Source organism: Camarhynchus parvulus, chromosome 1 (assembly GCF_901933205.1).
Source record: "Camarhynchus parvulus chromosome 1, STF_HiC, whole genome shotgun sequence".
NCBI lineage: Eukaryota > Metazoa > Chordata > Aves > Passeriformes > Thraupidae > Camarhynchus > Camarhynchus parvulus.
The window spans coordinates 61,222,410-61,249,576 of NC_044571.1; the positions used below are offsets into that span (position 1 = coordinate 61,222,410).

At 39.4% G+C, this 27,167-nt stretch overlaps 1 protein-coding gene and 1 long non-coding RNA gene across 2 annotated transcripts in view; both read left to right on the top strand.

Annotated features, from left to right (window-relative positions):
• Positions 1-24,287, top strand: part of GTF2F2 (general transcription factor IIF subunit 2) — an 81,928-nt gene extending 57,641 nt beyond the window's left edge. Inside the window, exons 7-9 of the mRNA XM_030971151.1 lie at positions 14,031-14,130; positions 18,875-19,018; positions 23,449-24,287. Coding sequence (XP_030827011.1) covers positions 14,031-14,130; positions 18,875-19,018; positions 23,449-23,568 — 364 coding nt within the window. The 3' untranslated portion in view covers positions 23,569-24,287. The remainder of the gene's footprint in view (positions 1-14,030; positions 14,131-18,874; positions 19,019-23,448) is intronic.
• A 329-nt stretch (positions 24,288-24,616) lies between these two features.
• On the top strand, positions 24,617-26,586 carry LOC115917307. Its single transcript, XR_004061691.1, has 3 exons — positions 24,617-24,757; positions 24,989-25,261; positions 26,246-26,586. It is a non-coding gene; the product is annotated as an uncharacterized LOC115917307 (long non-coding RNA).
• Positions 26,587-27,167: the final 581 nt, after the last annotated feature.

The following is a 27,167-nucleotide window of genomic DNA, read 5'->3' on the forward strand; positions in this document are numbered from 1 at the left end:
ACCTCCTGATTCAAATCTGTGCTTTTTTCTTGAAAGCACAAAAAAGCATGTAATAAAAATTCAGATTTCCAGACAGCCCTATTTAGGATTCAGCTGAAGGGCTATTCCTTTTTTTCCTACTTGTTATTAGTAAGAAACTCTATTGCATCTACGCTTTTTGCATTTGTATTTCTCTCATCACTGCAATGACTGTTAGTGTCCCAGTGTGCTGCTTAAATTTTCTTTTGCCTAATTTTGTTTCATTACTTCATTGCACAGCCTTCAATAACCTAAGTGCTTTTCCGTTTACGCCCTTGACATTCTCAAATGATGATGCTTTTCAGCCATTCTGTAGCTAAGCTATACCTATTTGTCTTGTTGTCTTCTGATTACAGAGTAAATATGCAGCTATGGAAAATACACATTCTCTAATGTATATTAGTAGAAGCAGATGGTGCAATCTGTTCATTGACGGGATTTAGTTTCTAAAACTGATTTAATCTGGTTTGCAGCAAATACCGTTCCAGTACCGTCTGTCATGGAACATGTACAAAGGGAGATGTCCCATTTCAGGCTGTTTGCATTTCATTGCAATAAAGCGTTTATTTCATGTGTTACATGGGGTATGGCATAACAGAACACCTCTTGTAAAGGCAGGTCATTTCAATGCACAATACTACGTTGTTCATTATTTGGAATTTTTATATGTTATTATTTTTCATGGACCCTTTTGTATTACAAAGCAGCATGCTGCAGGTCCCCTTTGTAAACCTAGTTTTTATGCAGCCATTAATAGAATTTGCACTTGAGAAGAAACAATGGACAGTTATTTTCTTCATTTACCAAGTGGAGAGTAATTTTAAGTTAATTATAATAGCATTTTGCATAATTTGGCATTTTTCTCGTTAGGAAAAAGAAGTTTCCTTGTTTCTTCAGAATAGAGGATTTTCCAAAATTATGAAGGCCATATAAACATTTTATGTTCTGCTTCTGCTAATCCAAATGCAGAAGAGAATACGGTGCATAGTACCTGTCTTCTTTAGCGCAGAGATCCTGTAGTCTCTAAAGCAGGAAGTCTTGGCCTGAAATGCTGCATTGTCATAGAGGTCTTGAGGCTCTGTATAGCTGGAGAAACAGGCTTGCAGATGTCACTCTGGTATTTTAAGATTTTCTAAGCCTTCTGATGTTGACATTCTTGTGGTGAACTTTCTCAGACACTTTCTGTAAATAACTGATTGTTTTGTCTTTTATGGAGGAGGAGAAAGTTGATAGACTGTTGGTTTGACCAGTGTCACTGGAGAGGTGTCACTGTCACCCTCCAATCCGCTGTCACTTTTGGAAAACTATAAATGTTGGAGTCAGAAAATAAACTTCCTCTTTCTTCCTTCACCTTGAGAACGGTGGTGTGCTTGTGTTCTTTTGTGGCTTATGGTGACATGCAGAGACAGCTTTCTTCTCCCCACTTAGCACAAAATATTTGCAGCTCTAGCAATAAAGAAAGTGGTAGGTAATTTATGTTTCGTTTCCTGTTGCAGTGAAGGATGTGTGAATCCTCCAAAGTCTTGTGGAGTTATTAAATTGAATGATGTAGTGGAGCAGAGCAAGTAGTCCAAAAAGTATTGCAGAAATAACATGATATAAAAGCATCTATTTGGAAAAAAATCTGTTGGGCTTCTTACCTTTCTGAGTAATTGCTTGACTGTTCTCTACATTTTAAAAATTAAGTATTTACTACAGCTGTTTTTTTGGGGAGGTTTTTAAGTAAATCTGTTCTCCATTTCTTTTCTGTAAAATGTCTTAACCTCCTCTAGACTTAGAACTAGAATTTAAAAATTGATCTCCCATGGGATTTTAAACAGCTCCAAAGAGCTTTCACAACTTTCACAAAAGATGATTTGTTTCTCTTTTCCCCTAGAGATGCTTATAATTTTTTTTTTGTACAAAACCAATAAATAATAACAACAAAAATTATTAAGTGTCTTTCAAGTTGGTTTTGTAAACCAAAATGAACATAATAAGAGACATGTCAGTAAAAAAAAAGGACACGTTTGCTTCATCTAATCAAAGAATAGCTTGTGTTGGAAGGGATCTTAAGGATCATGTGGTTCCAAACCTCTGCCATAAGCAAGGACACATTCCACTAGAAGACGTAGTAAACTATTAAGTATATGTGATATCCCATGATTGTTCTTGGAAGTATACCATGTTTACCACTGAAGAAAGAGCAGATATCCAGCAGTTCACATCATTCTGACCCTGACCTATATTGACTGCTGGATGTTCTCTGCCAACAGCAGTGTGTATTGTTGAGTCCAGAGAACTTCTCCCATTGATGTTACGTGTTTTTAAAACACTGTTGCTCTAAATATCTCTAATACTGAGCTAACTTTTTATAAAATCACAATTTTTTTAGCGTTTTTAAGTGTGGTAGGTTAACCTTGGCTGGCTGCCAGATGCCCACCCAGCTGCTCTCACACACTCCCTCCTCATCAGGGCAGTGGAAAAAAATAATATAGAAAATATCATGGGTCAAGTTAAAAGCAGTTTAATGGAAGAAAGCAAAGGTTGTGTGTGGAAGCAGAACAAAAATATAGATTTAATCTCTACTTCCCATCAGCAGGCCACTTTATGGGAAGCTGGGCCCCAGTGCACATAGCAGCTGCTTCAGAAGAGAGCACCTTCATAAGGAGCGTCATCCTCCTCCTTTCTCTTACCTTTTGTTGCTGAGGATGACACCATATGGAGCAGGGTATCCCTTTGGTCAGCTGGGGTCAGCTGTCCTGGCTGCATCCCCTCCCAACCTCTTGCCCATCCCAGGCGCCTGGCCCTTAGGGGTGCTGCTCAGGCACTTCTGGGGCTGCTGTGGGGGAGGCTCAGCCTGTCCCTGTCAGATTCAGTGCACTGATAGATGCTGTTTTATGCTGCCATTTGAGAAACATATGCACACTGAATTGAAAACTATAGAAGTTTTGGGAAAATGGACACTTTTGTCAGTAATAATGGGTTCACAGTTTATTAGTACAGTAATAATGGTTTCACATTACGTTTTGTGTTTGGATTACTGACTAACAAATTCAGTTAATGAACAAACCAGTGAAATTTACGTATGTGGAGCATTTCTTCTTGTATGTATGCATTTTTTAAAATTGCAACCTTAAGTTTAATTAAGGAACACTGTACAGATCAAGCTTTGAAATACAGTGGTCCTGAAACTTCCTTCATGACTCTTCCCCTCCCCCCATTCCCTGTGGAAGACATACTCAACCAAATTGGACATGAATGGAGTCTGCTTTCACACAGATCTTATGGAAAACCCAATTATCCAGCTTCCTGTTGGGGAAGCTAGACAATGTTTGTGCTTCAGCCACTAACTGTTTTTGGAATTTGTCATGCCAGACAAATCTGTAATCAAATCTTTGGGGTTTTTTATTTAATAACAGAATAGGTATGGCTTCACAAAGTCTGGGTGAGTTTCTTTGTGCTCACAAATAAGATGGATTCTTCTGAAAATCTCTAATTAAGAGAATACTAATCTAGCAGACTTCAAAGTACATGGAGCTAAGTTTATTTCTTAACAAGTAAGCTCTCTAGGGAGAATTCCAAAGATGATGTTCTGAACTACTAAGCTTATGTTGGTTTCTTTTTTGAAACAAAGGCTGAGTTATTTTTTTAAATTATATTTTTCAAATGCAAAATGAAATCTTAACACTTTCTGGACTCAGTTGCCTTAAAACCTAGTTGTGTCCTTGTTGTGCCTTATGGTTATCAGTGTGCTTTTTAAAAAAAGCTATTTTGAAATAACTTTAACAATTGCTGATTTAAAGATATAGCAGAGCTTGAAGCTGAGTCTTGAGCCAGTCTCGTGATCCTGACAGTATTTTCAGTTTACTGAGAGCTTTTATTGGGGCTAATGGTGTCTTTGATAAGCACCACTCTGAAGATGATGCACAGAAGGCAAGTTAAAGCTTTTTAAGAAAATAATATCCAGGTTTGCCCTCTTCAGTAGTATTTCAAAGACCAGACTTTGAGGAGGATGACTCAAACCAAATTGAATGATGCAGGGCTGCTATAAAGCCTTCCTTCACAACCTGGCAAGCAGGAGTGGAGTCCTGTGGCAGGTGACCCTTTGGTGGCCCTTTTTCCCCATTGCCATCACCTCCCAGCTGCAGAGCAGCCCTGCAGCTCCCAGCCCTGTTCCTGCATGCTGGACTCCTTCCACATAACTGATGTCTGCCTCTGGCTTTGCTGCAGCTCCATATCCTCTTACTCTGCTTGTGGGAGCACAGTTCCCACTTGAACAGGTGAGGGATGTCCAGCAGTGATTTTCCAGGGGAGGTGGGCAGGTATGTAATATATTGGGAGAGGGAGTTGGGGGAGCACTTGTTTTGAAAAATAGGAGGATGTAAAATGTAATTAAACTACTTGAGCAAATGCAGCAGAGCAGTAGTTCTGTGCAACTGGCAAAGGAAATACAATTGGTTGAAAGAATGATGATCAAAGTTTTAAAAAATCTCCAGTTTTCTGGTTTAACTGATACATCTTTCACTCTGTGCTGTGTTACCTCTTTTTCCCATGGCTTGCAGGAGAAACTGGTGAATTTTCCACTTGGGGGATGAGCAAGACTGCTTTTTCACATGGACTGAGGAAAAAGACAGGTTTCTTTCTGCATTTGCTTTGGTTTTTATAGTGTAGGGTTTCTAGGGTTGCTGAACCTACCCAGCTCTTCTTTTTAACTTAATGCTGGTTTTGTTTGGATTAAGCATGATTTCAGAGTTCAGTTAAAACAAATTTCCTTCTCTTTGTTTGCAGGAAAGAGTGTTGGATGGGTTAATTCAGCAGTTCTGCCTGAGCTAATTCTGCAGTTTAGTGTAACCATATGTTCAAACCATTGAACAGCAGCTGAACTGTGCAAGATTTCCCCTTTAAGCTATCAAAGGCAGTGTATAGTCATTAACCCATGGGCACAGGCAGTACATTCTCCCAGCACCTGCCTTTCAGTGCCCTTGTTCTTGAGCAAGGTGCAACAGTTCTTGATGCATGTTTCTAAGCGTGATTTAACTGAAGGGAGGGGTGTGTCCTCAAAAAGGTGTTCTTGCTATCCAGCATTTTAGAGTGTGCAGGCTAAGGAAGGAAGAGACAGAGAAAAACCTTGAGGATTTGAGCCAGCTAGGTTTTCTAGGGAAGCAGTCCAAATGTTTTCCAGATTGTCACAAACTGTTAAATTGTTTACAGTAAATTTTAACTGGAAGATCCCCAATTGAGCCAGATGCCATAGCTGTTTGCAGAACAATCAGGAGAGTGGTGAAGTATTTGGGAATTGGAGTTTTAGAGATGGCAGCATGTAGTTGGAGGCAGAGTGCTGGCAGCTGTAACTTGATAAAGACATTTTGCAGGAGAAGGGGAGGAGAGGTTCAGATTGAGGAGATGTAGCTGAGGTGCTGTAGGGATTTTTTTGTTGTTGTTGAGGACTTGTAGCCAAGAGTCTGCCTCTTTCTTTCCACCTCCTTAGCTGTGAGCAGTTTCATTGTGGAGTGAATTGACTGAGCTTGTAAATCATCCACCCTTTTACCAGTAATTGAAGAGCTAGGCCTTTCAGGGTATGGTAAAGATGTACCTTTTCTGTCTTAAAAAACTAGTTTCTAAAATTCTCTTTTTTTGTCCCCATTAGCAAAATGTACACAATTTCTCTATCTGTAGACTGACAAAAACTATTTGGCTTTGTGTTGCCTGGACCTAAAAATCCCTTTTACTTCTACCATTGATTTCAAAACAGCTCCAAGCACACCAGATGACTTTTGGCAGGAGAACAAAGATTATGCAATTTTGAGACAAGTCTATTTGTTTTACTTTTAAGAATAATCATTCAGAATTTAGAATTCCTCTTCTAAAATCTGAATTGAAATTGTGTCTAGCATGTAAATCCATTTGTTGTGGAGAAATTTGAGGACTGAGAAAAACAGGAGCGAGAAAGGAAATTAAGTCTTTGAAAATGGAAGTGAGAAAGGAGACTTTATTTGGCTTTAATTCAGGAGCTAATATTAATGGTAAAATTAAAGGGCTGGGCTTTTTCTCTCTTGCTTAGTTTGCTAATGAGTCACTTTTCCTAGATCACCTTCTCTAGTATTAGTAATGGGCTTGTGAGGCTGCTGGTGCTTCCCCCGGATCCAGGATCTTCTCCTTGGTTACTCATCCCTACAGTATTTCAGATGCTGGCATCTGCCTGTGCTGTATAGACTGCAGTGTCCAGTGTCAAAGGGTTGGCTTAGAGGCAGAGGCCTGTGGATCATCGCCTGGGTGTCTTAGCTGAACAAACCCAAAAGCTTTTCAAACTACTTTTTCCCCTTTCTTGCTATTTTTCAGGAGTATGTGCACCAGGCTCCTGCCTATTCAGCCGTTCCTATTTTGTTCTTCTCTTGCAGCCTCTGTGCTCCCTCTCTTTTTCCATGCGTGAATGATGTGTGTCATGTACATTTGCATGGTTCTTATAGCTCTCTCCCCAAAATCCCACCTGCATTCCCATTTCTCCTGGCATGTTGCCTAATTTTTTGTTTGGTGTACCTTACCACTCTGCCAGTCTCAAACCTTGGTTAAGGTACCCTTACATGCTCTGGACAACACAAATGGACATCCAGGTTTTATTTCATCCTCGTTTTAGACCTTTCTGTCACTGGAATAAGCCACAAGTATAAGCACCATGGTATAAAAATCTACTGTGTTTTAATCCACTTAGGAATTAAGATGAAGTGCCCCATATGGAGCTACAACCTGTAACTGAGCATGCATGGGTGCACTTTTACCCTTACTTAGTCTTCAGGGAAGACCTTCCCCTTTAGCTCTGCTTTTGCTTGTTCTTGAACTTGATCTTATCACTTGTGTTGGGCAGGAAGCAGGGCAGGACAGAGATGTTTGTGCTATGTGTATTAATAAGAAAATACTGGAAGTGTGGCAGGAACCAATAACAGAGAGTTCTTTTCCTTTTGGGCACTAATTGATTGACTGTGATGACCACAGGTTGGAAAGGAGTGCAAAATCCTGACATTTTTAACAACTGCAAAGCTGCAAATCTCTCTGCTCTTCCAGAGTACATGAATTGTAATAAGGAAGTGTTCATTTCTTTGCAATAAATGGTAGCACAAGAGGAAACAACCTCAAGCTCTACCAGGGGAGGTTTAGATTGCATTGTAGGAAACATTTTTTCACTGAAGTGGATGTCAAGCATTGGAACAGGCTGCCAAGGGTAGTGCTTGAGTCACCATCCCTGGAGACATTTAAAAGGCCTGGAGGGACACTCTGGGACATGGTTTAGTGGTGCATTTGGCAGTGCTGGGTTAATGGTTGAAATTAAAGACCTTTTCCAACCTAAATGATTCTGTGGTTGGTTGTGTGATTTTCTATCAATCAACAACCTGAACAGTGCTGAAAGGGCCTTTTCACCTGGGGGGCAAGGGGTGATGCTGTGACCCAAGTCCTGACCTAAGTCCTCCTGAAAGGACAAGGAGGGTGCAGAGGCTGCCTTGCTTCACAAGGTTGAATGGGAATCTCTGCCCTTAAGGATATCTGGTCATGGACCCTTTTCGCTGGAAAAGGGGATGGGTGCTGAGTAAAAGGGGGAGGCAACAAACAGAGACCCAGACATGGACAGACAAACCTAATAGAGGCAGGGCCAAGAAACAAACCTTGTCAGCTGCACTAATGGATAGGCTATTTATAACCTCATTTAATATAGAAGATACCTCTGAGGTTTGATTCCTTTTTGAACTTAGTCTCAGATAAAACTCTTCCACCTTGTCCCCAGTGTGGACCAGGCAATGCCAGAGCCTGACTTCATCAGTGTCAGAATGCTTCCAGTGGAAGTATCTGTAGACACACATGAGCTTGATTAAAAATATCTGTGATGTCAAGCAGATGTTACAGTTTTTTTCCTGCTAATTGCATTAGTGCATCACTTAACGTTTAAAGTAGTGCATCAAACAAATAGAGAAAATTATTCAATTATATCACTACTAATGCTAAAATAAGTATTATTTTATCTTTATATTATTTGTTTACAGAAGCTTAGCTGAGAATATTTTAGTCATTTGCAATATTAAACTCAGAGAGGAAAACTTGGATTGGTTTTAGTCAATTATTCGCTTTTTGTCAATCCAGAAAATAAAATGCATAAGAAATTGTTACTTATTGTTGAGTTGCCATTTATATCCTCTGATGTTCTGTACTGGAGGAAGATACAATATGTAGAATTGGAGTCTTCAGTTGTGGCTGTGGTGGCTGTCTGAGAATTAGACATGAAATTGTCATATATTCCTGTGATTCATTGCTTATCCTTCAGCATATATAGTTGAAGATGTCAACTTCAGAAAAATCTAATATCTGAACACATAATAATTACAGCTCTTTTCTTGAAATGCCGGGGTTTTAGGACTTAAAGCTAGTATCATATCCTACATTAATAATCTGAAACAGTTATTTAATGCTAGCAAATGTGCTTCTTAATACCATTTTCATTCAGCTCATGCTCTTCTCTGTCTGCCTGTCTAGTCTTCAGAAATGGGGACAGACTCCCTTTGCTTTGACTGTGCTGGAGTAACAGTGAGTGTCTGAAGAGCAGTGGATTCATCCATGCGATGGAGGCTGTCATCCGCCTCCATGGAACGTGAGACAGTGGGGCTCCTTGCAATGAAACACAACGTGCAGAATTTGCATGTTGTTCTTATCTTTGAGAATATATGACAGATTGTTTGGTGTAGTGACAGATTGTCATTCTTATTATTAGATAGTGCGTGTTTTTACTGGTGTGGCCATTCTAGTAATTTCCTGTGTTGTTTGTGCTTGAGCACTGCCATGGGATTGTTTTAGCAGAACGTGCACCACAGGGTGCTGAAGTCCCTTAGTTCTCACAGAACTAGAGAAACTTCTTAAGTTTCATTATCTTATAAGAGTGTTCATCTCTTGTTGATCATCTGCTTGCTTCTAACATTACTGCTATCCTTGCTTGGAGGGAAAGTCAAAAGAGATGCTACCTGAACCTCAGCAAGGTGCAGAAATCCAAATGAACAAAAGAAGAGGAGGTGTGAGGCTATATTGTTGCATTTATTTTATTAGTTTGTTTTGGATGAGATTTTTCAGGATGTACCTACTTCTGTGATGTTTGGGATGCTTAGCGAAATAAGGAAGCAAAGAAGAAGCTTCATGGCCCATACCAGGTATCATGAAACTTCATGTAATGCAGCTGTCAATGCCTGGTTCTAGTACAAAATTACTGAGTAAGGGACAATGAGAGCGTTAGCTCCCTGGTAGTGGACTGGGAACTTCTGTGAGCAATTAGAGAAAAGCCACAAAACTGTGCAGAGGTGGAGAGTTTGTGTTTCTTCTCCTCCAAAGCTTTGGGCACTGGGCCTGCTCTCTTCTAGTGCATCGATGTTACTGCAGAGAGAGAAGAAACACAGCTTTTCCTTTTTTTGCATCAGTAAGGCTGACTCCTTACTTACTGGTGCCCTGTGTACAGATGGCCAAGCACAAAAAGTTACATAAACTTTCCTCTCTTATCTGTAAAATCATTTCTTAAGAATTCGAGCCCTAGCAGTGTTTGTGATTAATACCTGCTTCAAATCTTTAAAACATTTGTTTTGTGACAAAAGATTAATCACAGTAGATTATCAGTTTTAAAGGTCTTTGGTTTATTTTTTGTTGCTGAAAATTACATGTATTTAAAAGACAATGAATATCTCTTCCTAGGAATGTACATACTGTCTTCATCTGTCTTCTTGTATGAGCTTGCTACATGTTGCCAAGTCTTGTGGAATTATTTCCAGTCTGTTTTAATGTTTTTTCCCCTTATTCAAGTATAAGCACAATGACAAATCAAAGCTGCGATATGAAATGTGTTTTGCTGGGAAATGACCATGGTGAATTTAATGCCGTGCTGGTTACTTGCTGTATTTCAAGGTGGAAGAGCTATATTTGATCTTGGGGGTGGAAGAGAAAACCACACTGTGCAGGCTGGTGGCTGCTCCGTTGCTAATTCATTGGCAGTTTGGGGGAAAATATATTGCCATTTTCTCTTTATCTTTTAGGCCAGATATTAGCATGAAATATGGCTCTAACTAGTTCAATGAGAGTTCAGTGTAAAATTTAATTCCTTGGATATTTGTGTATCATTCAGAGCCCTAACTAAGTCTTTTAATTCCTGCAAATCACAATAAAGAGTAATAGGTAAAAAGCCACTGCTCCTTTAAAACAGTGTCACCAGTGACTCAGAATATCTATTGATTTTTTTCTTTATTCCTACCAGCAGTTTAGTTTAAGATTCAGCAGGTCCACTCTGAGAAAATCCTGCATAAAGCACTGCCAGATATTCTTGGTTAATACTGCTTTTTAAATTCTGATTAAGAAATTTTAAATAATTAAAAGTAATTATATCTGTAACATGTTAAAATATCTATCTAAAAGGCTAGTACAATTCCCAGTTTATAGCTTTTGTTACGTATTTTTGAGTGTATAATTACTGGAACGTATAAATTTATATATTTAATCAAATTTTTTCAGACAACATCTATGCAAATTTAAAAAGTCAATTATATTCCCCCAAACATACTACTTTCTGAATATAACAGAATTGCAGCATGATTTTGAAAACTAACCCAAACAACCATGCTGTTTTTTCTCTGCAGATAGTGTCTGTATCAACAAATCATCTGGACAAAATGATTATGGGCTGTTTGTCTTTATCCTTTGTAATGCGCTAAGCAAATTTCAGTGCTTCATCCCCACGTGAAGCACTTGCTAATTTGATGTTTATACCATATTTGTCAGTCCCTGTATTTGTGCATTTTTGTGAGGCCAATTCCAGATGTGCATCAGCTATTATTCCGTGTGGGATTGTGTGACAATATTCCACCTGCAAGCCCAGTGGAAGGAAGGTAAAGGAAGGTAACCTGAGGCTCTGTGAAATCGTGAAAGCTGCAGAAAACTAAATGGGAAGGGCAGCCATTAGGGAGAAGAGCAAGATGCATGTGTAGAATAAAAGCTATTAATAAAAAGCTTTGCCTCCTGAGTCACCATGCTTGCCATATAAATTTCCATATTGGCATGTGGCCACTGCTGTAATTGTTTGCATTAAAAAGTAGTATCAGTAATGTAGTGTATTTTTAGCTCTCACTACAGCAGTAGGAACCAAAAAAAAGGTTAACATTTTACTGTAAGCCAGTTTTCTAAAGACCATCTGAGATCTGTGAGAACTCTGGTTGTAATTTGGAAACCTTTGGCAAGAAATATCAACATACAACACAAATATCTCTGAAATTCCAGAGACATACATTTGTAGCTGATGTATTCGTTACTTGCTATGTATAGATCTTTCTGAAGACTTCTGCCATTTCACAAACAAGCTTAGATGGTCCTTCTCCATTTTCACTTGATTGGCTTTCATTCTGTTTCTTAAGCAGGCAGTAAGTTTTTCTTTGTTTTCAAGATTATGTGCTGGAGAACTTTACTTGTTAAATGTACCTTCACTTCCATCAGCCTTTGGAGGGAGGACTCTGAGAAGTCTATTAGCTCTCTTACACATTTGGTTTTCTACTGGTTTGGAAATTTGGAGGTTAACATAAAAGAGCTGAAATGCATATCCTGCATGGGGAGTGAAAAATGTTAAGAAATAAATTGCTAGTGTACTTTTGTGCAAAGAAGAATTAATTTAAGGAAGCCGCACTGAATGGGGGTTGAAATTTCCTCTATTGTAATTTTAAAATGCCAGATCAGGAAGAGGCTTTGAACATGAGAACATGGTGTCTAAAGTCCATGGCTGACAATTCATAATTGAAGAGTTCTTTGGCTGTGTACCTGAAGAAATAGAGATATTGTTAATTTGCATTGTAAAGAGTAATGAATATAAAGCCCAGTGCAAGGAGGATTAATCATGAAGATAGGTCACTGTTGAATGCCTGGCGCTCCCTGAAAACGTGACACCACCTGATGTATTTAAGTATTGTTAGGACCCTGCACTGTAGCTATTATGAGGAGGACTCTGGAGCTACATTGCAAATCAAGTAACTTAATCTGCAGCACATGAAGCTGGTGCAGTGGCCTTGGAGGGGAAGAGAGTGACAAGAATTCCCAGTTTGTCTCAAGGAGCCCCTGTCTCTTGAACAGGAGCAGTATCAGTAAATGGGTTGAGCGGGAAATCTCCTTTATGAAGGAAAAATGGAGGGAGAAGTGAGATGAAAAATAGCTAGAATACAAGAAAGGAAGAACTGGAAAACTCCCCAGATCAAACCAATAGAAACATGATGAACTGGAAAAAAAAAAAAGAAAGAATTAAAGCCAAACTATGTAAAAATTGAAGCTAAGCTATTTAAAAATTTAAAAAGTCATTTGGGCCAAAAAGAAAAATCTTAAGCAATGGAGAAGTAGAGAAAAAGACAGATTTGTAGAAAAGATAGTGATTTAGTTTTGGTCTATGCCTTTTGTGAAACATGAGTTTAGAAGATCTTTGGTAACCACATAAAGAAAATCTTTAAAATCATTTAATTAGATTGAACGCCAAAAGATGAACTCTTGTGATAAGCAAAACATGTTCACTATTCATTTACGTTCCAATTGATTTTCCTTCTTCCTTTTGCAGACCTGTCATTTTTTCTGTAGTTTTTACTACTCTTAAGCAACAATTGCCTCATGTTCTACATTTTTATGATATAACAATTTGAAAGGAAGCAAGCTGATCTATGTATGAGAAAAAACTGTCCCCGCCTACTGTCCAGCAATACCAGCTATGAGGGATGATTTTCTTCCTTTCAAGTCACTACAACTAGAGAATTTATTTCTTGATTTATTACTTCCTTCAAATGTAATTTATTTAGGTTGTTCAGGTGTTCATTCAGAAACATGCTGAATTTAAATTTTATCTTTTTGGATGTAAATGATATCTTTAAAAAAAATAAATCAGTGATCTCAAACATTTACACTTGTTTTTAAAGATCTGTCAGTTTTATAATTTGTATGTTTTACACTAGTAAATATGCAGTTATTATTAGCATTAAGGTCACCATATTAATTTTGTTTGGAAAGAAGCAAGCATCACTGTGCATTTATTGGGCTGTGTTATACTATGTTTAGTGGAAATTGACTCCTCTGCCTACAAGATGCACCTTTGGAAACAAAACTGCTTCAGTGATAATTAACATGTTAATCAGATGTGCCATAAAGCCATTGTGTCCGAAAGACCATTGTCCTATGCTTTTCTAGAGCTTGGTTTCTTGCCTCTTCATTTCAAGTAGAAATTCTTGAGTGCTAAATCTGAATTAAATGGAACACTCCCTCTACATCAACATATAGAAGCTTTAAATTACATAGGGATTAACTTGACAAGATATCCTCAACCAGTAACCTTCTGAGAGTCTTTCCCAAACGTCACCTATTGTTATCTGTGTGATAGAGATTTGATAGCACATTGATTTGAGGCTGGGTAGATTTTTCTGTCTTCATGTCTTTATAATGCTCTTAAAACTGTTATTTGCACTCTCTTACTGTACTGTAATGCCAAAAGAAAGGTCACAGAAATTTATGTTTTTACATTTCAATATCTAAGAGAAGGTTATGGGTTAGCAGAAGTGGATGAAAAGCTTTTTTCATCCCTCAGCTGAGTAAGCTGTGAGATTCTGCATTCATTTGGGTTGGGTTTGATCTTTTTTAAGAGCAAGGGCTTTTTTTCAATCTGAGCATTGGGCTTTTGCAGTGAAATTTGTGTTCAAAGTTCAGTTTTAGTATTTTCTCTTCAACTGTTTGATTTTCAGCATTTCAATATCTTCTGTAGCATACAGCACCCTATGAACTTCAGTTCCTATGAACTATTAGTTCAGCACCCACTGAACTGATAGTTCAGTGTCCTTAAGCAAAAATAGAGTAAGAAGAACTTAATCCAGAAGAGTGCATCTGTTTTGCCTTATAGATTGTTTACATCTGACCCTTGATAATGGCTGGTTCATAGTTGCAGATTTTTAGACTTCCCTTTCAATGTGTGCTGGTCTGAACTTTTTATTCTTGTTTTCTTTTTGTAGATTACAGATAGAAGAATCTTCTAAACCTGTAAGGTTATCACAGCAGCTGGACAAAGCTGTAACCACGAACTATAAACCAGTGGCTAATCATCAATATAACGTAAGTAGCTTTTAGTATTTTCCCTTCTTTTCTTCAGGAGGTCTTTGGCTTAGGACTCCAGGACTGCTCTGCTGCTGTCCAGCAGCTCTTTTGCTCACAGTTGGCCACTGTCTTTGTCAATGCTCTATGTCACCTGATTTCTCCTTGACTTTGTATTCTGGGGATCTTCTTTCTGTCTCAAGACCAGTATCACCCTTGGGGCTAAGGTCTGCCAATCGTAACTGTCTTGTGTTATCTGATGGAGGGCAGACCACCTTCACCCAACCCTTTTTAGTGCCTTTATTACATTCTTCCTCTAATCTTTTTTTTAATGTAATTTTGACATTTGTTCTGGCTTTGTGCTGTGAGATGTGGAAACGCTCTTTTGAGCCAAATAACTTATCAACTGCAGGAGAGTAAAGGACTTGAAAAGAATCATTAGTTTCCAGTCCTTTGGAGGAATTGGAGGCAACAAGTAGAAAAGAGTAACAGCTGATAATTTTTCTCAGTTTCCTACCTTCACAGTACATGTTATTGGCATCTTTGGCTTTGTCAATATTACACCCACACTGCTGTTCCAGATCAGTTGATGTACATATAAACTATAACGTCCTTTTCCTTAAAGGTACTCTTTGAGTATGTTGAATGTGAGCAATGTTAAGTCATACTGAAAATGAATCACTGTGTTAGTCATTTAAACTTTTACACTTTTTATTAAGATTTTATTTACATAAAACAAGTGACAATATACTGGATGATATGTAAGCATTATTATGAAAGTCAGTCTATTGCCACAGAACCAGAAATAATAATTTTTCTCTCATGGGTCTGTTTTGTAGTAGTTACTGTTCAAAGTCTGCTCTGTACATGGATGATCATACCAATATAACTATTGCAGCTGAATGCCATTTAACCAAAACAGTCACACTCGTGTGTCCTACTGTGCAGATGCAGTTTTACATCAGTATATTGTTTTATGATGCTGCTGGTGTTCTTCTTTAATTTTGGAATGAGCTTTGGTGGGGTACAGCTTCTCTTTTTAGTGGGATGCTGTTCCATTTCCCTGACACCAGCATAATTATGGCAGTATGACTACAACCTAGAGATAATCTTTTTATCTGTATTCCAGCTGCAAACTGCAGGTCACCATATCATTATGGCAATTTAAATCTTGTGTGAGATTGAGGGGGTATAACCAGGCCTGTTAAAAGTGATGATGGTCTTATGTCCTAATTATTATACTTTTATTGGTTACATGGAAATCCATCAGCAGTGTGTTTAGTTTTCATGTCTACCCTAAAGGTGTTCTGATGGTAAAAATCTTGTAAGACATTCTTGTACTTGAGTCAACCTTGACCTTGCCTTGACTCTAAAGGCCAAGGCATGACTACTTTCTACAAAATCTTTCTGTTCATTAAGTCTTTTATTAAGGTTCAGGTTAGATGCCTGAAAGGGTATATAACAGGGAGAAAAAGTCAATGAATTTTTAAAACCTCTTGGTTGAATTTTTCTGCTGTTTTCAAGCAGCAACTGCTTTCTTAGAACCTGCTGCTTTGCATGTAATTGTATGGTGCTGTGTGGGGGACAAGACTTTCACAAGAAAGAAATAAAAATGTAGAAATTGTCATATATGTTAATACAGTCATCATCTGGGCAGTTTCTGAGGGAAGAATGAGTATATACTAAGGAAGACAGAAAGGCTTAGCATTTCTTGAAGGAAGGAATATAAAATGGGGCTTAAGAAGAGTACTGCTTCGTGTACCTATAAATGAACATACAGCAGGAAGGAGGAGGGAAATAAATTACATGTGGATGGGGAATAGCAATAGCTTGTTTGAATTCAAGGACTGGGAAAGTGATTAGATTATTTTTGCAAGAAATTATATTACACCTATATTTTTATTTGAAGAAATTGCAATTCCATTACAATATATGCTAAGGTTGTAACTCAGCTTTTCTTCTCTGGGGAAAAGACCTCCATTATATCTATAAATATTAAATGTGTTTGCAAAGTTGCAAGGTTAATATTTTTGAAGCTGGAACCTTTCTGTGACTTAATTGTTTTTCATAATACAGCAGAAAGTTTCTTCAGTGCTTCTGGTTAGCCCTTCAGAGGCTTCTTTTAGTGGTTTCTTAGTGGTCCTCTCTTCCCAATGTCCTGTACTGAAGAGGTTGGTACCCATGCTCCAAGAGACAAGAAAACCTTTAGGACTACTTTAAAGTATCTTTAGATGAAACTTTGGATTTATTCTAACTTCTCTATTACTTTTATAGTCGCTGTCTACCAAAGCAGTTACATCAGCTTCAGTATTAATGATACTTTCAAGAAGGCAATTTTAGCAGCTTTTCAGCAAGCTTAGCAACATCCTGGGAAGGTAAACAAAGAGAAATTGATTTCAGTATAAAGTCTTCTGGGGATAAACTCACAACTTCTGTGCTAAACAGGTTGTTCTAAAATGGTCCTTCCTTGAAATCAAATAGTATTTGAATGTTTTTTAAATTAAAAAACCACAAAATTTTAAAGACATCAAATTAGTTTACAGTGTAGGTGCATTCTATTACATGACTATTAAAAAGTGCTTTAAGCCTGCTACATAGAAGATCCTGTTTCCAAAGAAAACGGGAAGGAGAAAAGTGAAAGGCTGCATTGTAACTTGCTGTGAGCAGTGTATTCACAAGGCCAAAAGAAGAAATCAGCAACAGAAGACATCAGGCTTTTTTTTTTTTTAGCACTTCTCAATGTGCTCTTCTATCAGACAACAGTGGAAACTGTTGCTGAGGTTAGAGGAAAATGCTAGAGTATTGCTAATTAGAGAGTGGGCAACTGAGGTGCCAGCAGCTAGTAACTTTTCAATAAAGGGAGGGTTTGATACACCATTTTTATGTGAGTTGATTTTATACATTAATGAATTAAGAGTATTAGAATATTCACATGGAATTTTTTTAGTAATTGTCTGTTGGACTTCCAGAAGAAGCAAATGTTTTGACATGTTATTGTTTAAGGGAAGGCCAGTGTCATAGATGTATGTTCCTCTTCTCGTGGTGCAGCAGTTCTGCTGTGGATCCTGGCAACCAAGATGATGTACTGTCAAGCTGCTTTGTTTGATGTTACACTTTGCTATGTTGCAAAGCTATTACTGTTTTGAAGATTTATTCTTCTTTAAATGCACTGGCTAAAGAGTTAAATAATTACACTAAACTGTATTTACTGGATAAAAATCAATTGCATGATGGGTTTGTGTGGTGAGACTGTAGCTTTTATAACACTGCATGGAGTTATAAAAGCAGACAAGTATTTAGTTGTGCACACCCATTTTAGTTTAAAGCAGAAGTAAGAGACTTCAAGCTACAGGTTGGGAACAATTGCTCTGCATCCAGTTTAATGATGTACATCCATTTCAGAATGTAAAGAAGGTAGTTGGCTGGCTGGAGACCTGGGAGCCACAGCAGAGGTGGTAATATTCTTTAGCCACTTTGGGACAGCTACCAAGAGACAGGCTATTTTCACTCTGAGAGTAGGAGGGAGTTAGCTGGCAAGGATACATAGGGAAAAAATGAATTGAGCCATAAAACCCATCTTTCTTCTTAAAAATAAGATCTTTGGTATCTAGTAGATCTGTGCATTTTCATTTCTATGCTTTTCATCTGAAGGTCTTCCTTTTGAGAGTCAGATTTGAGCCATCAGAAGCAGAACAACTCCCATACAGAATTACCTCATTTACAGCCAGGCGCATGTCCCTTATTGATCACATGCATCTTTTCTGCTGTACATTGTGCCGCTATGGATTCACCCACGCAGTTTGCCTGAAAGCACTTGATGATTACATGACTTACACCACCTTCTGGATCACTTCTATTGGTTCCAAGGAGCTGGCTGGTTTTCTGTTCCAGGGTGGTGTCGGGGGTGGGTGGGGTGATGTGCTGGCAGGTGTCGTGGTTGGTGCTCCCTGGCGACTGGGGTTTGTTTGGGGTGTGCTGGTCTGTGCTTCTGATGATGAATCAGAGGAAGTATTTTTGGAGGTGATAAAAGTTTCTGTGAAGATATATAGTCATCTGGTGCAGATTATAGTGGTTAAGTAATTTTTAATGTACAGTTTGAAGTAGGATGATGTGTGGCAACACAGGGCCTCTTCCTGCTGAGAAGGTTTGGTTTTTTGGGACTAGTGCAACTTCATGTGTGCTACTCTGGTTTCTCCTGAAGAGAAACCATCCAGACCCTCAAAGGTTGAAGATTGGTTGTATATTGAATGGAGGTTATGCCTTGATTGCTGCTTCTGAGAAAATGAGGCAGTGTCCAAGGGCCATTGGGAACATTCTTTGGGCAGGTGCTTGTTATGATTGTGGATGTAGCCATGTTAGCCTGTGGATTGTCCCGAGCATGGCAGTTTGGAAGTTGTTTGACATTTGTCATTGTACCTCAGAAGCTGGTACCAACAGAGGTGGAGTGAGAATATAGTCTCAGTTTGGATTTCTATATTATTATTAGGTTTTTTCCCAGGTTTGGGCACCTGCAGGCTCTATTTCCATTTTATTTTTTCCTGGTTAAAGCAGATACATCTGAGAAGCTTATTATGCTGAGGACAAAATGCTTAGTTTATGTTCATAAAAGAATATTTGAATGTTCAAAAGAAAACTTGCCAGATGAAAAGCACTCAGTCATTGAACAGTGTTTTGTTAAATAAAAGAGGTTTTTGTAGCTTAATGTTCAGTGCTGGGAATTATACAGCATTACATGTGAATGTCTTTAAAACATGTTTTGTAACAGATTGAATATGAGAAGAAGAAGAAAGAAGATGGAAAAAGAGCTCGAGCTGATAAACAACAAGTGTTGGACATGCTTTTTTCAGCCTTTGAGAAACATCAGTATTACAACATTAAAGACCTGGTGGACATAACCAAACAGCCAGTGGTATGTACTGCAAGTCTTGTAAATACAACCATTTTCAGTAGTTACTACTGTGTGTATTTTACATATCTAGAAAATAGTTTAATATGTATTATATGCCTTAGAAACTCCTCTCTAAATATGTTTTACAACAAACTGAAATCACCAAGTTTTAAGTTCAGCATTGTAGGACAGTGTAGGATACCAAACATTGTAGTGAGTGTGCTTTTTCTTGACAGAGATGGTTTAAATAACCTAAATGGTCTCTTTTTATTTAGGTTTGCTTTAATACTAGGAAACAAATTCTGTAATGCTCTCATGTCTCCCCTGCTATTCCTGTCCTCACTGAAGCCTAGTTCTCTTGACAGCAGCAGCTTATGTTAGTCTATGGTCAGCCTTTCCCTCAGCTTCTGAGCTTTATTTTGGCACAGCAGTAGGGGTTGCTCTTTTTCTATGTTTCATGGAATTTGTATTAAATGCATGGATTATTCATGTTAGGAGCTCAGGCTCAATGCCGCCAAATTCACTGGATTTCCTTTACAAATAGGGTAATTTTTAGGTTAGGAGTTTAGGTGGTTGATATTTAGGATTTATTTGGGGTTTGCTTTTAAGCAGTGTTTTGATACACAGACAAGAAAAGCAGCAAGACATCTGCATATGTGATGGTTTTGTTGTCTTGCAGTGTCTGTCAGCCTCTTCATGTATGAACCATAACTTTCCAGTTCTTTCTCTTCTTTCTGTGTTCAAGCTTTCCTTGAGCAGACCAGGCAAGAGTGGCAGGGTGACAGTGACATGCAAAGGTCCTTCAGTGTTTTTGATGTTTTTCACTGCCAACTTCAATATCTATCCTCAACCCAGCTGCAAATTTCAGAAGACTTAAGGAGACTTAATTATGTTTGAGTCTAAATGGAGCAACAATGTCACAGGTTGTTAGAGCTAAGGCAGAAGAAAGAACAGTAACAGCTGGATTATAGAAAAAATACTCTGTAAAAAAAATGAAGATGCTTACTAGTTTTGCTCACTTCACATTTAGAATGAAGTGTATCTCTGTCAGAGCCTTTGTATAGGTAAACAATCTGTTTGGTTAGAAGCTGCACAAAGATGTTACCCAAGTAAAATCCATGTAGGTTCACTGTGTTTTAGTGCCTTGAAAGAAACTTGAAAGTTGAGTAACATATCCATGTCTTCCATTCATTTATCTCATGAGTCAGCTCCATATCTCTGCAGCAGAGAAGGTGTGTGGGTCATGGGAGCTGAGAAGGAGGAAGGAATAGGAGGAAGGTATGGAGGAAGTGGCAAGAAAATTTTAAGTGGGTTTTATTTTTGGTGAGAGAAGTGTGGCAGTCACAATCCCGATCACTTTGAATGCAAGTTGGTACAGATTTATCTCATGTACCATGACATCAGCTTGCAGTAGACTCCCACTTAAGCCACTGGAGAACTTGAAGTTACAAATAAATAAAGGTACTTTTCTTATGTAATGGTAAATGTAAATAGTAAATTAAACCCTTGCTACAGAATATGTTGCATGTTACACAAGAAGTTGCTGCCATCTTTATTTGTGTCATGAAATCACAAAACAAGTATTTTCTGAATGTAAATTGCTGCTATATTAGGGAAACCTGGGTTTATTTGTTTTTCATTCTAATGCAAAATAACAATTTGCAGTAGTAGGCAAATCTTTTGCCACTTACCCAGATGTAAGTACTGAATGCTCCCTGGAAATATTGCAGTAATTCCAGACTTGGGCTTCATGGCTGAGAACATAATACTGTCTGTGAGAAATCAAATATTAGGGAAGAATGGAGGCAGGATGGAGCCAGTGGCCTAAGAATTGTATTTTTTAAAAATTGAGTAGATTGTTTGGATTTTTTCTTCTATTTTAGCTTTAAGTAATGGTCATCCTAAATACAACAGGGTTTGTTTCCTCCTCAAAGTTTCAGAAGGGTTTTTAGAGCTTTTAAGTTAACTCCTAAGAAATTTTTATCCCATAATTCCATTATAACATCTCACTTTATATGGAAAAAATCATGAGGAAAGGTAGAACAGAGCAGAAGATGCTTTAAATATATTAAGAGATCATCTACAGATGAGTTTCTGTGCTAGAATTACATGTACATAAGCTTCAAGATACATAGGCCAGCCTGGTGCACTGGAGACCCAGGTGGGGAGTCCTGGTTTCTAGAAGGAGAATTGATCCTGCAGGAAAAATCATAGCACGCCCTGAACTCATCTCTTCAAGCCACTTGCTCTCAGGTACAGCACAGCACAGCGGGATTATCCATGTTTCATAATAGTCTAAAAACTCCAGCAGTTCAGTGTTGTCTGTGCACACAGTGACGTTTCATAATTGTCTAAAAACTCCAGCGTTCAGTGTTGTCTGTGCACACAGTGATGTTTCATAATTGTCTAAAAACTCCAGCAGTTCAGTGTTGTCTGTGCACACACAGGGATGTTTTGGGGTTAATGCTCTCAGCTGCCCTCCCTAACACCTCTCCTGCCTGGTTACCCCCGGCAGCAGAGATGGGGAGGAAGTGGCAAATCCTCAGCTGCTGCAGTTCACGGTTCCAGCTTGAAGTGCTGTTATCTGTGTCACAGACCTTACCTTGCTTTTTGGTTTGGGTTGGTTTTGTTCCATTTTGTTACACTCTTGGAAGTTTTGCCCTGAGAGAAACAGAACTGCCTGGGTAATTAGGTCTGAAAAGTAGTTGAAATTAAAAATAGCCTTCATGTAGCTGGGTGGGTGGGTTTGGGTGGGTGCTGTGGTAAGTTCAGCCATAGTGGTTGCACTCTGCCTGCGCCCAGCAGCAGCATCACACCTTGTGACCCAGCTTCCCAGGCAGACTAGATCTGCCAGCTCAGGAACTGCACATCAGTGTACCTCATGGCACTGAGTGCAGTTATGTGGGATTTCTTCCAGTTCTCTGTCCATGTGAACTGGAGCAGAATTTAACCTTGCAGCCAGGTGTTTCTCCCACCCGCTCTGCCATGCTCTGAAGTGTCTGTCGATGACACTGCCTCATGTGCAGGCAGTGGGTATGCAGGTGTGCGTATCTGCACACACCCATGCAGAAATGGCTGTTTCACCTGCTCCCAGCACCTTTTGCACCGTGCGTGGTGCATGGCTGCCGTAGCGAGCGTGTGTCCCGGGTAGCTGAGGGGAACAATGACGGCATCTCTGCAACAGACGAGGTGTGCGAGGGGACGGCGGCGATCTGCTGCTGCCACCTGCTGGGGTTTGCATCTGCGCCCCAGAAGGCTGAGGAGCCATCCCTGCACAGTGAACTCTTCTGCTCAAAGGAAACACCCTAGAAGACCCTAAGAAGCTGGTTCATATGCATGTCCCTGACAGTCACCTTTCTTACGTGTTGGGCTGCTTTGCATACTTCTGGTGTGTACCTGGAGAGGGAGAGTAAGGATAAGTTTTACTAAAATACACTTATTTTACTGACTGAGAACATATTTTTTGTTCACATATTTCCTAGCTTTTCCATTTAGCAAAGAGGGAGAGAGTGTAAGGAACACTTAGACAATCAGCCTTTCTTATTTTCCTGTGTCTTCAACATGTATTTGTTGGTTTTAATGGCTTGGAGTACGTTGATATTTAGTGGAACTGCAGATGCAAAAAATACAAGCATTACAACAACTCCAGTTCAATATAAGCACTCCAACAGGATTAAATTGCTCAAAGTCAAGCAATTATGAATTTAATGTGGGGATTCTTAAACTGTGGTCTGTAGTTGCCATGACAATCCACTCATCTCAGTCCCAATTAATAATTAAACAAACAAGCAGGCTCTTGTGACTCTTAAGAAAATTACTGGTGTTTATTATAAAGAGTGAAGGAGGGCAATATCATTGAGTTGTGTTTTGTCAAAGATTATTATACTACTGGCATAATAGCTCTACTTGTTTTGGTTTTTTTCTTTCTCTTCCAAGCCTTAATATTTTAAGGTATTAGAAAATTCTCAGACACACACTCAGCTCTCCTTTAAAAATGAGCCATAATGAAATGCTTAGAGCTTTGCAAAATGGCATGAAAACCAACAGCGTGAGGCTTTGACAAAGTTTGAATAAGGCAAGGATTTTCAAGATAATCCCAGCCCAAGCAGGAAGAAAGGTCAAGAGCTTTTAGCTCAATTGGAGGAATTCCAGCAGGAGGAAGATGTGTGCCATAATAGTTCCCAAGAGATGCAGGTAACTTCATTTCAGCAGCCCCTGGAGTACTTGCCTCTCAGAGGGACTGCCTGGGAGCTATCACCTCTGGGGCTTGTGCTAATCCCTGCTGGTGCCTGAGGGTGGAAGTCTATCCCAGAATCCTTCCCACACCAGTTAGTGCCCATCAGCCAGCCAGGCTGTCTGCCCCTTAGGAACTGAGTCCGTGCAATTGAGCAGGTATGCAGGAACTGTGGCAATTGCCTGCCTGTTTAATTTGAACTTTTGTTTCCTTTCAGATATACTTGAAAGAAATTTTGAGAGAAATAGGCATCTACAATGTGAAGGGGACCCACAAAAACACATGGGAGCTGAAGCCGGAATATCGACATTACCAAGGAGAAGAAAAGAGTGATTAACAAAAATATTTATGGCATAAGAGTGATTGCACTGAGGGATCTGTAGTGTTTACAGACAGGACTGAGAACAGTGCAATTCTACAATGATAAATTAAAGCACCCAATACTTTGTAATTTTCTGTAGCTTTTTTCCCCAAGGAATATTTCTTGTATGTTTCTATATATGCTTTGTCTTTTGCCAGGAAAAGTTTATAGAATAAATTTGTGTTAGATTTATCTTTATTAGAAATCTTCTGAGTTCTCCTCTTAATTTTTCTTTGTAGCTTTGTGGCTTTTCTAAGTCTCGATAACTTTGATGGAAAATGTGTTTAGAGGAAACCATAACATTGTGAGTGTGCATTCTAGTGTAACCAGGTTAATACCCTTGGTTCTGCTGGGATCTGTCAGGGCTTTGTCTGGAAGCCTGCAAATGTGCACAGCTCTTTGTGCAGTGTTTGTGTGGAATGGACATGCCGCTCCTCCTGGTATCAGGCTTTAGGAAGAACAGCCACAACCATGGTGCTCATCACAATCCTTAGACTCCCTGGGAACAAACCAATGCAGTTAAAAACCCATAAAGTCAGTGGGAAGATGTCAGTCCCCTCCATATGATTACTGAGAAAAAAATGACATGTCTGTTAGGTACAGGAAGGAAGTTTTCTCTTTTGTTTGGTTTTTATGCTGATAGCTATGTTCTGTTTAAGCATACCAATAAAAGTAATATTTTAATTTGTACCACACAATATTGACTTGAACACATTGTGTTTTAGGTGGCATAAGTCTGAAATGTTTTTTCAAAGCATGTTTTTATTGCTGGCTTTGCCACTGGGTTCCTCTGTGGTTTGGGAAAGATTGCTAAATGTGTCTGTGTCTCTGTTCCCACATTTTTGAAATGCACACTGAAAGGGTTATTCCTTCAACATCCTTTTTAGAAGGGAGCAGGGAAGGGACAATTTAATTATATTCTCAAATCTTTTATGTTAAAGTAAGAGCAAAGAACATAGAGTGGGGATAACCTCATTATTATACCTGTAAATTAAGCAGGTGAGGTTTGATAGCTCAGCTTTCACATTCTCTCATGTCCTTCAGGTGTATGCATCATTTCTGCTCACCCTAATGCAACAGGAGGTCTGTATGAGAAGCAAACATTCCATTATTGGTCCACTTGGAAGCAGTGAAAGGCTTTGGGAGTGGTCAAGTGCTTTCAGAGGTCTGTAAAACAACTCATACATAAGTCATACAATTTTGCTCAATTTTTTCTAGATTTGTGTAGATATCTCTCTACAGCTACACTTGGGGCAAGTGCTCAGTGTCCTGTGGCATTAAGTGCCCAGTTCCCAGGAGAGGGACTGCTGAGAGTTTTGAAGAGCAGATCACATTCCAGGGGGGTGTGTGCTTTCATAAATACTGCCACTGACTCGTGTCTCCTCGGGCTCTACAGCAGGACCCAGCTGGCAGATGGCTGCAGGAGTCATCTGAGGATGCTGAGAGGAACGCAGGAAGTCAGCCTTTGTGTCTTGCTGGAACATGATGTGCTCCCAAGCAGTAGCCAGGGCCAACTCACACTGCTGTCCACATCGTCCGGCTCGAGTCCTCTGTGGACTTGTGTTCAGGGATGAGTAGGATGAGAGCTCTTGCCTCTCATGAGCTGGGCTCCTCTGTGGGATCCGTGTCCTGTTTCAGCAGGTGAAGCTGAAGCACCCAGCAAGTCTAGGTAAGCTTCTCCCTTGTATTGCTCCCCACATGGTCCTCTAAAACCATGCAGGGAGATGCCATGCAATCCTGATTAAGTAGTGGTGTAATTCCTTACCACAGGTAGAAATGACTGTGACATTCCAGAGGGAAATGGTTACCTTGAGTGGAATTCCCAGCAGGATTAGTTTAGCAGGAAGGTTTTGGATCTGCTTGTATTTCTGGTTTTATGTGAGTTACTTCACAATTTGTCTTCAGTCGAGAGGGACATAGTCAGCATGAAATGCCTGAACATGTAAGTAAAGGAGGTATTTTATTGATCTGCAGAGTGCCTTTGGACAGGGTAAATAAGCTCTGCTCAAGAGTAATGGAAAATGTGCAGAGCACTCCATTTCTTATGGGGTTTATGGTGTTTGCAAAGGGCTGATTTTTTATGGGTATCATTAAAAACGTGTAGAGTGCTAGAAGTAAACAGAAAAAAGAAGCAGTGGGGTTTTCAACCACTGAGCAACCAGAAAAGTTGAGGAATGCCAAACTGTACTTCTGTGAAGTAGCACCAGTTATAAATAATGAGCAGGACAGTGAGGAAACAGCATTTCAAAAATGGAAATGCTTTATCAGAGTAAACTAAGAAAAGATAAACAGTGGAGAGTCCAGAAGCCAGATAGCTTGTGAGCAACTTTTTAACCTGCTTCCTTGTCCTGGGTTGACTATATGATGCTTTTATCCCCAAATCATCTCATTAGTTTATGCTGAATAATAATAAGTTTTGCACCTTTAAGACTTGTTGCAGAGAGTGAAAGGGGGGAGAGAAGAATCGCACAGTTCTTTTTTTTTCTTCGCTCAGACATTGCACGTACTCCCCCGCATTCCTGCTCCAGGACTGTGTTGTCTGCGGACAGACAGACGGCAAGACAGAGAGCTCTCCTTTTGCTTTTAGTTAGTTTTAGCTGGCTGAGGCAAAGAAGAGTCCCTGGACTGTAGTTTTTCTTTTCCTTTTCTTTAGACCTCTTAGAACCTGCTCTAGACTGAACACCCAAGAGAGCACCGGCAGCTCACACCTGTGGCCACCGGGCCAGGCCGGGCCTGGCCTGCGAGAATTCCAGCACCAGAAGGACTGATAAGAGACTGAGTGAGCTGGGCTGCAACCGAGAAAGAGTTTTCTCAATTAGTCATCTCTTTTAGAGCGGCAAGGAGTTTTATTGCTTTAATATTGTTAGGTTCTATTGTTTAATAAACAGCTTTTTTCCACTTTTCTTCAAAGAAGTATTTTCTCCCAGACTAGTTGTAAAAAAAAAAAGCCAATTAAATTTATCCTCCTACTAAAGCCCCTCTAGAAACTCTCTCTCTCTCTCTCTCCCAAAATTTTTGGTCTAAACCAAAACATTCCTGCATGATTTTAAAGTTTTTCTAGCATGTTAGGGTGTAATTGGAATTTTACCCTCAAAAGCTGCCACAAAATCCAAGTGGCATGAGAGAAGGGAACAATGAGCCCACAGAGATGCTGATCTAGAGCATGAAAGATGCTCTCCTGTGCTGGCAGCAGGACCTGTGCTATGCATTCAAGGGCTCTGCTGGCTCCTGCCTGGTGGGAACGTGGTAAGGATGAAGGTGGAGTTTTTAGGTGCCCTTGGCAGGTCATCATCCAGCCTGCAGCTAAGCCGTGGGATCTTACAGTACAAACCATCGTAGAGACAGAAGCAGCAAGATAAATATGCCAATATGAGCCCCATATTCTACCTTCTGCAGTAACCCAGGGCACTGCAGGACTAAATTCATGCAAGACTAGGATAATGATTGAGCATTTGGGAGAACCTCGTTTGGATCCACCACGTAATAACCAGCAAAAGCTCTCCAGCTCTGCTGCGCTTGTTCTGCACAACGCCCTTACACAAGTGCTGTTGGCAGGATTTCCATCTGCCAGAAGA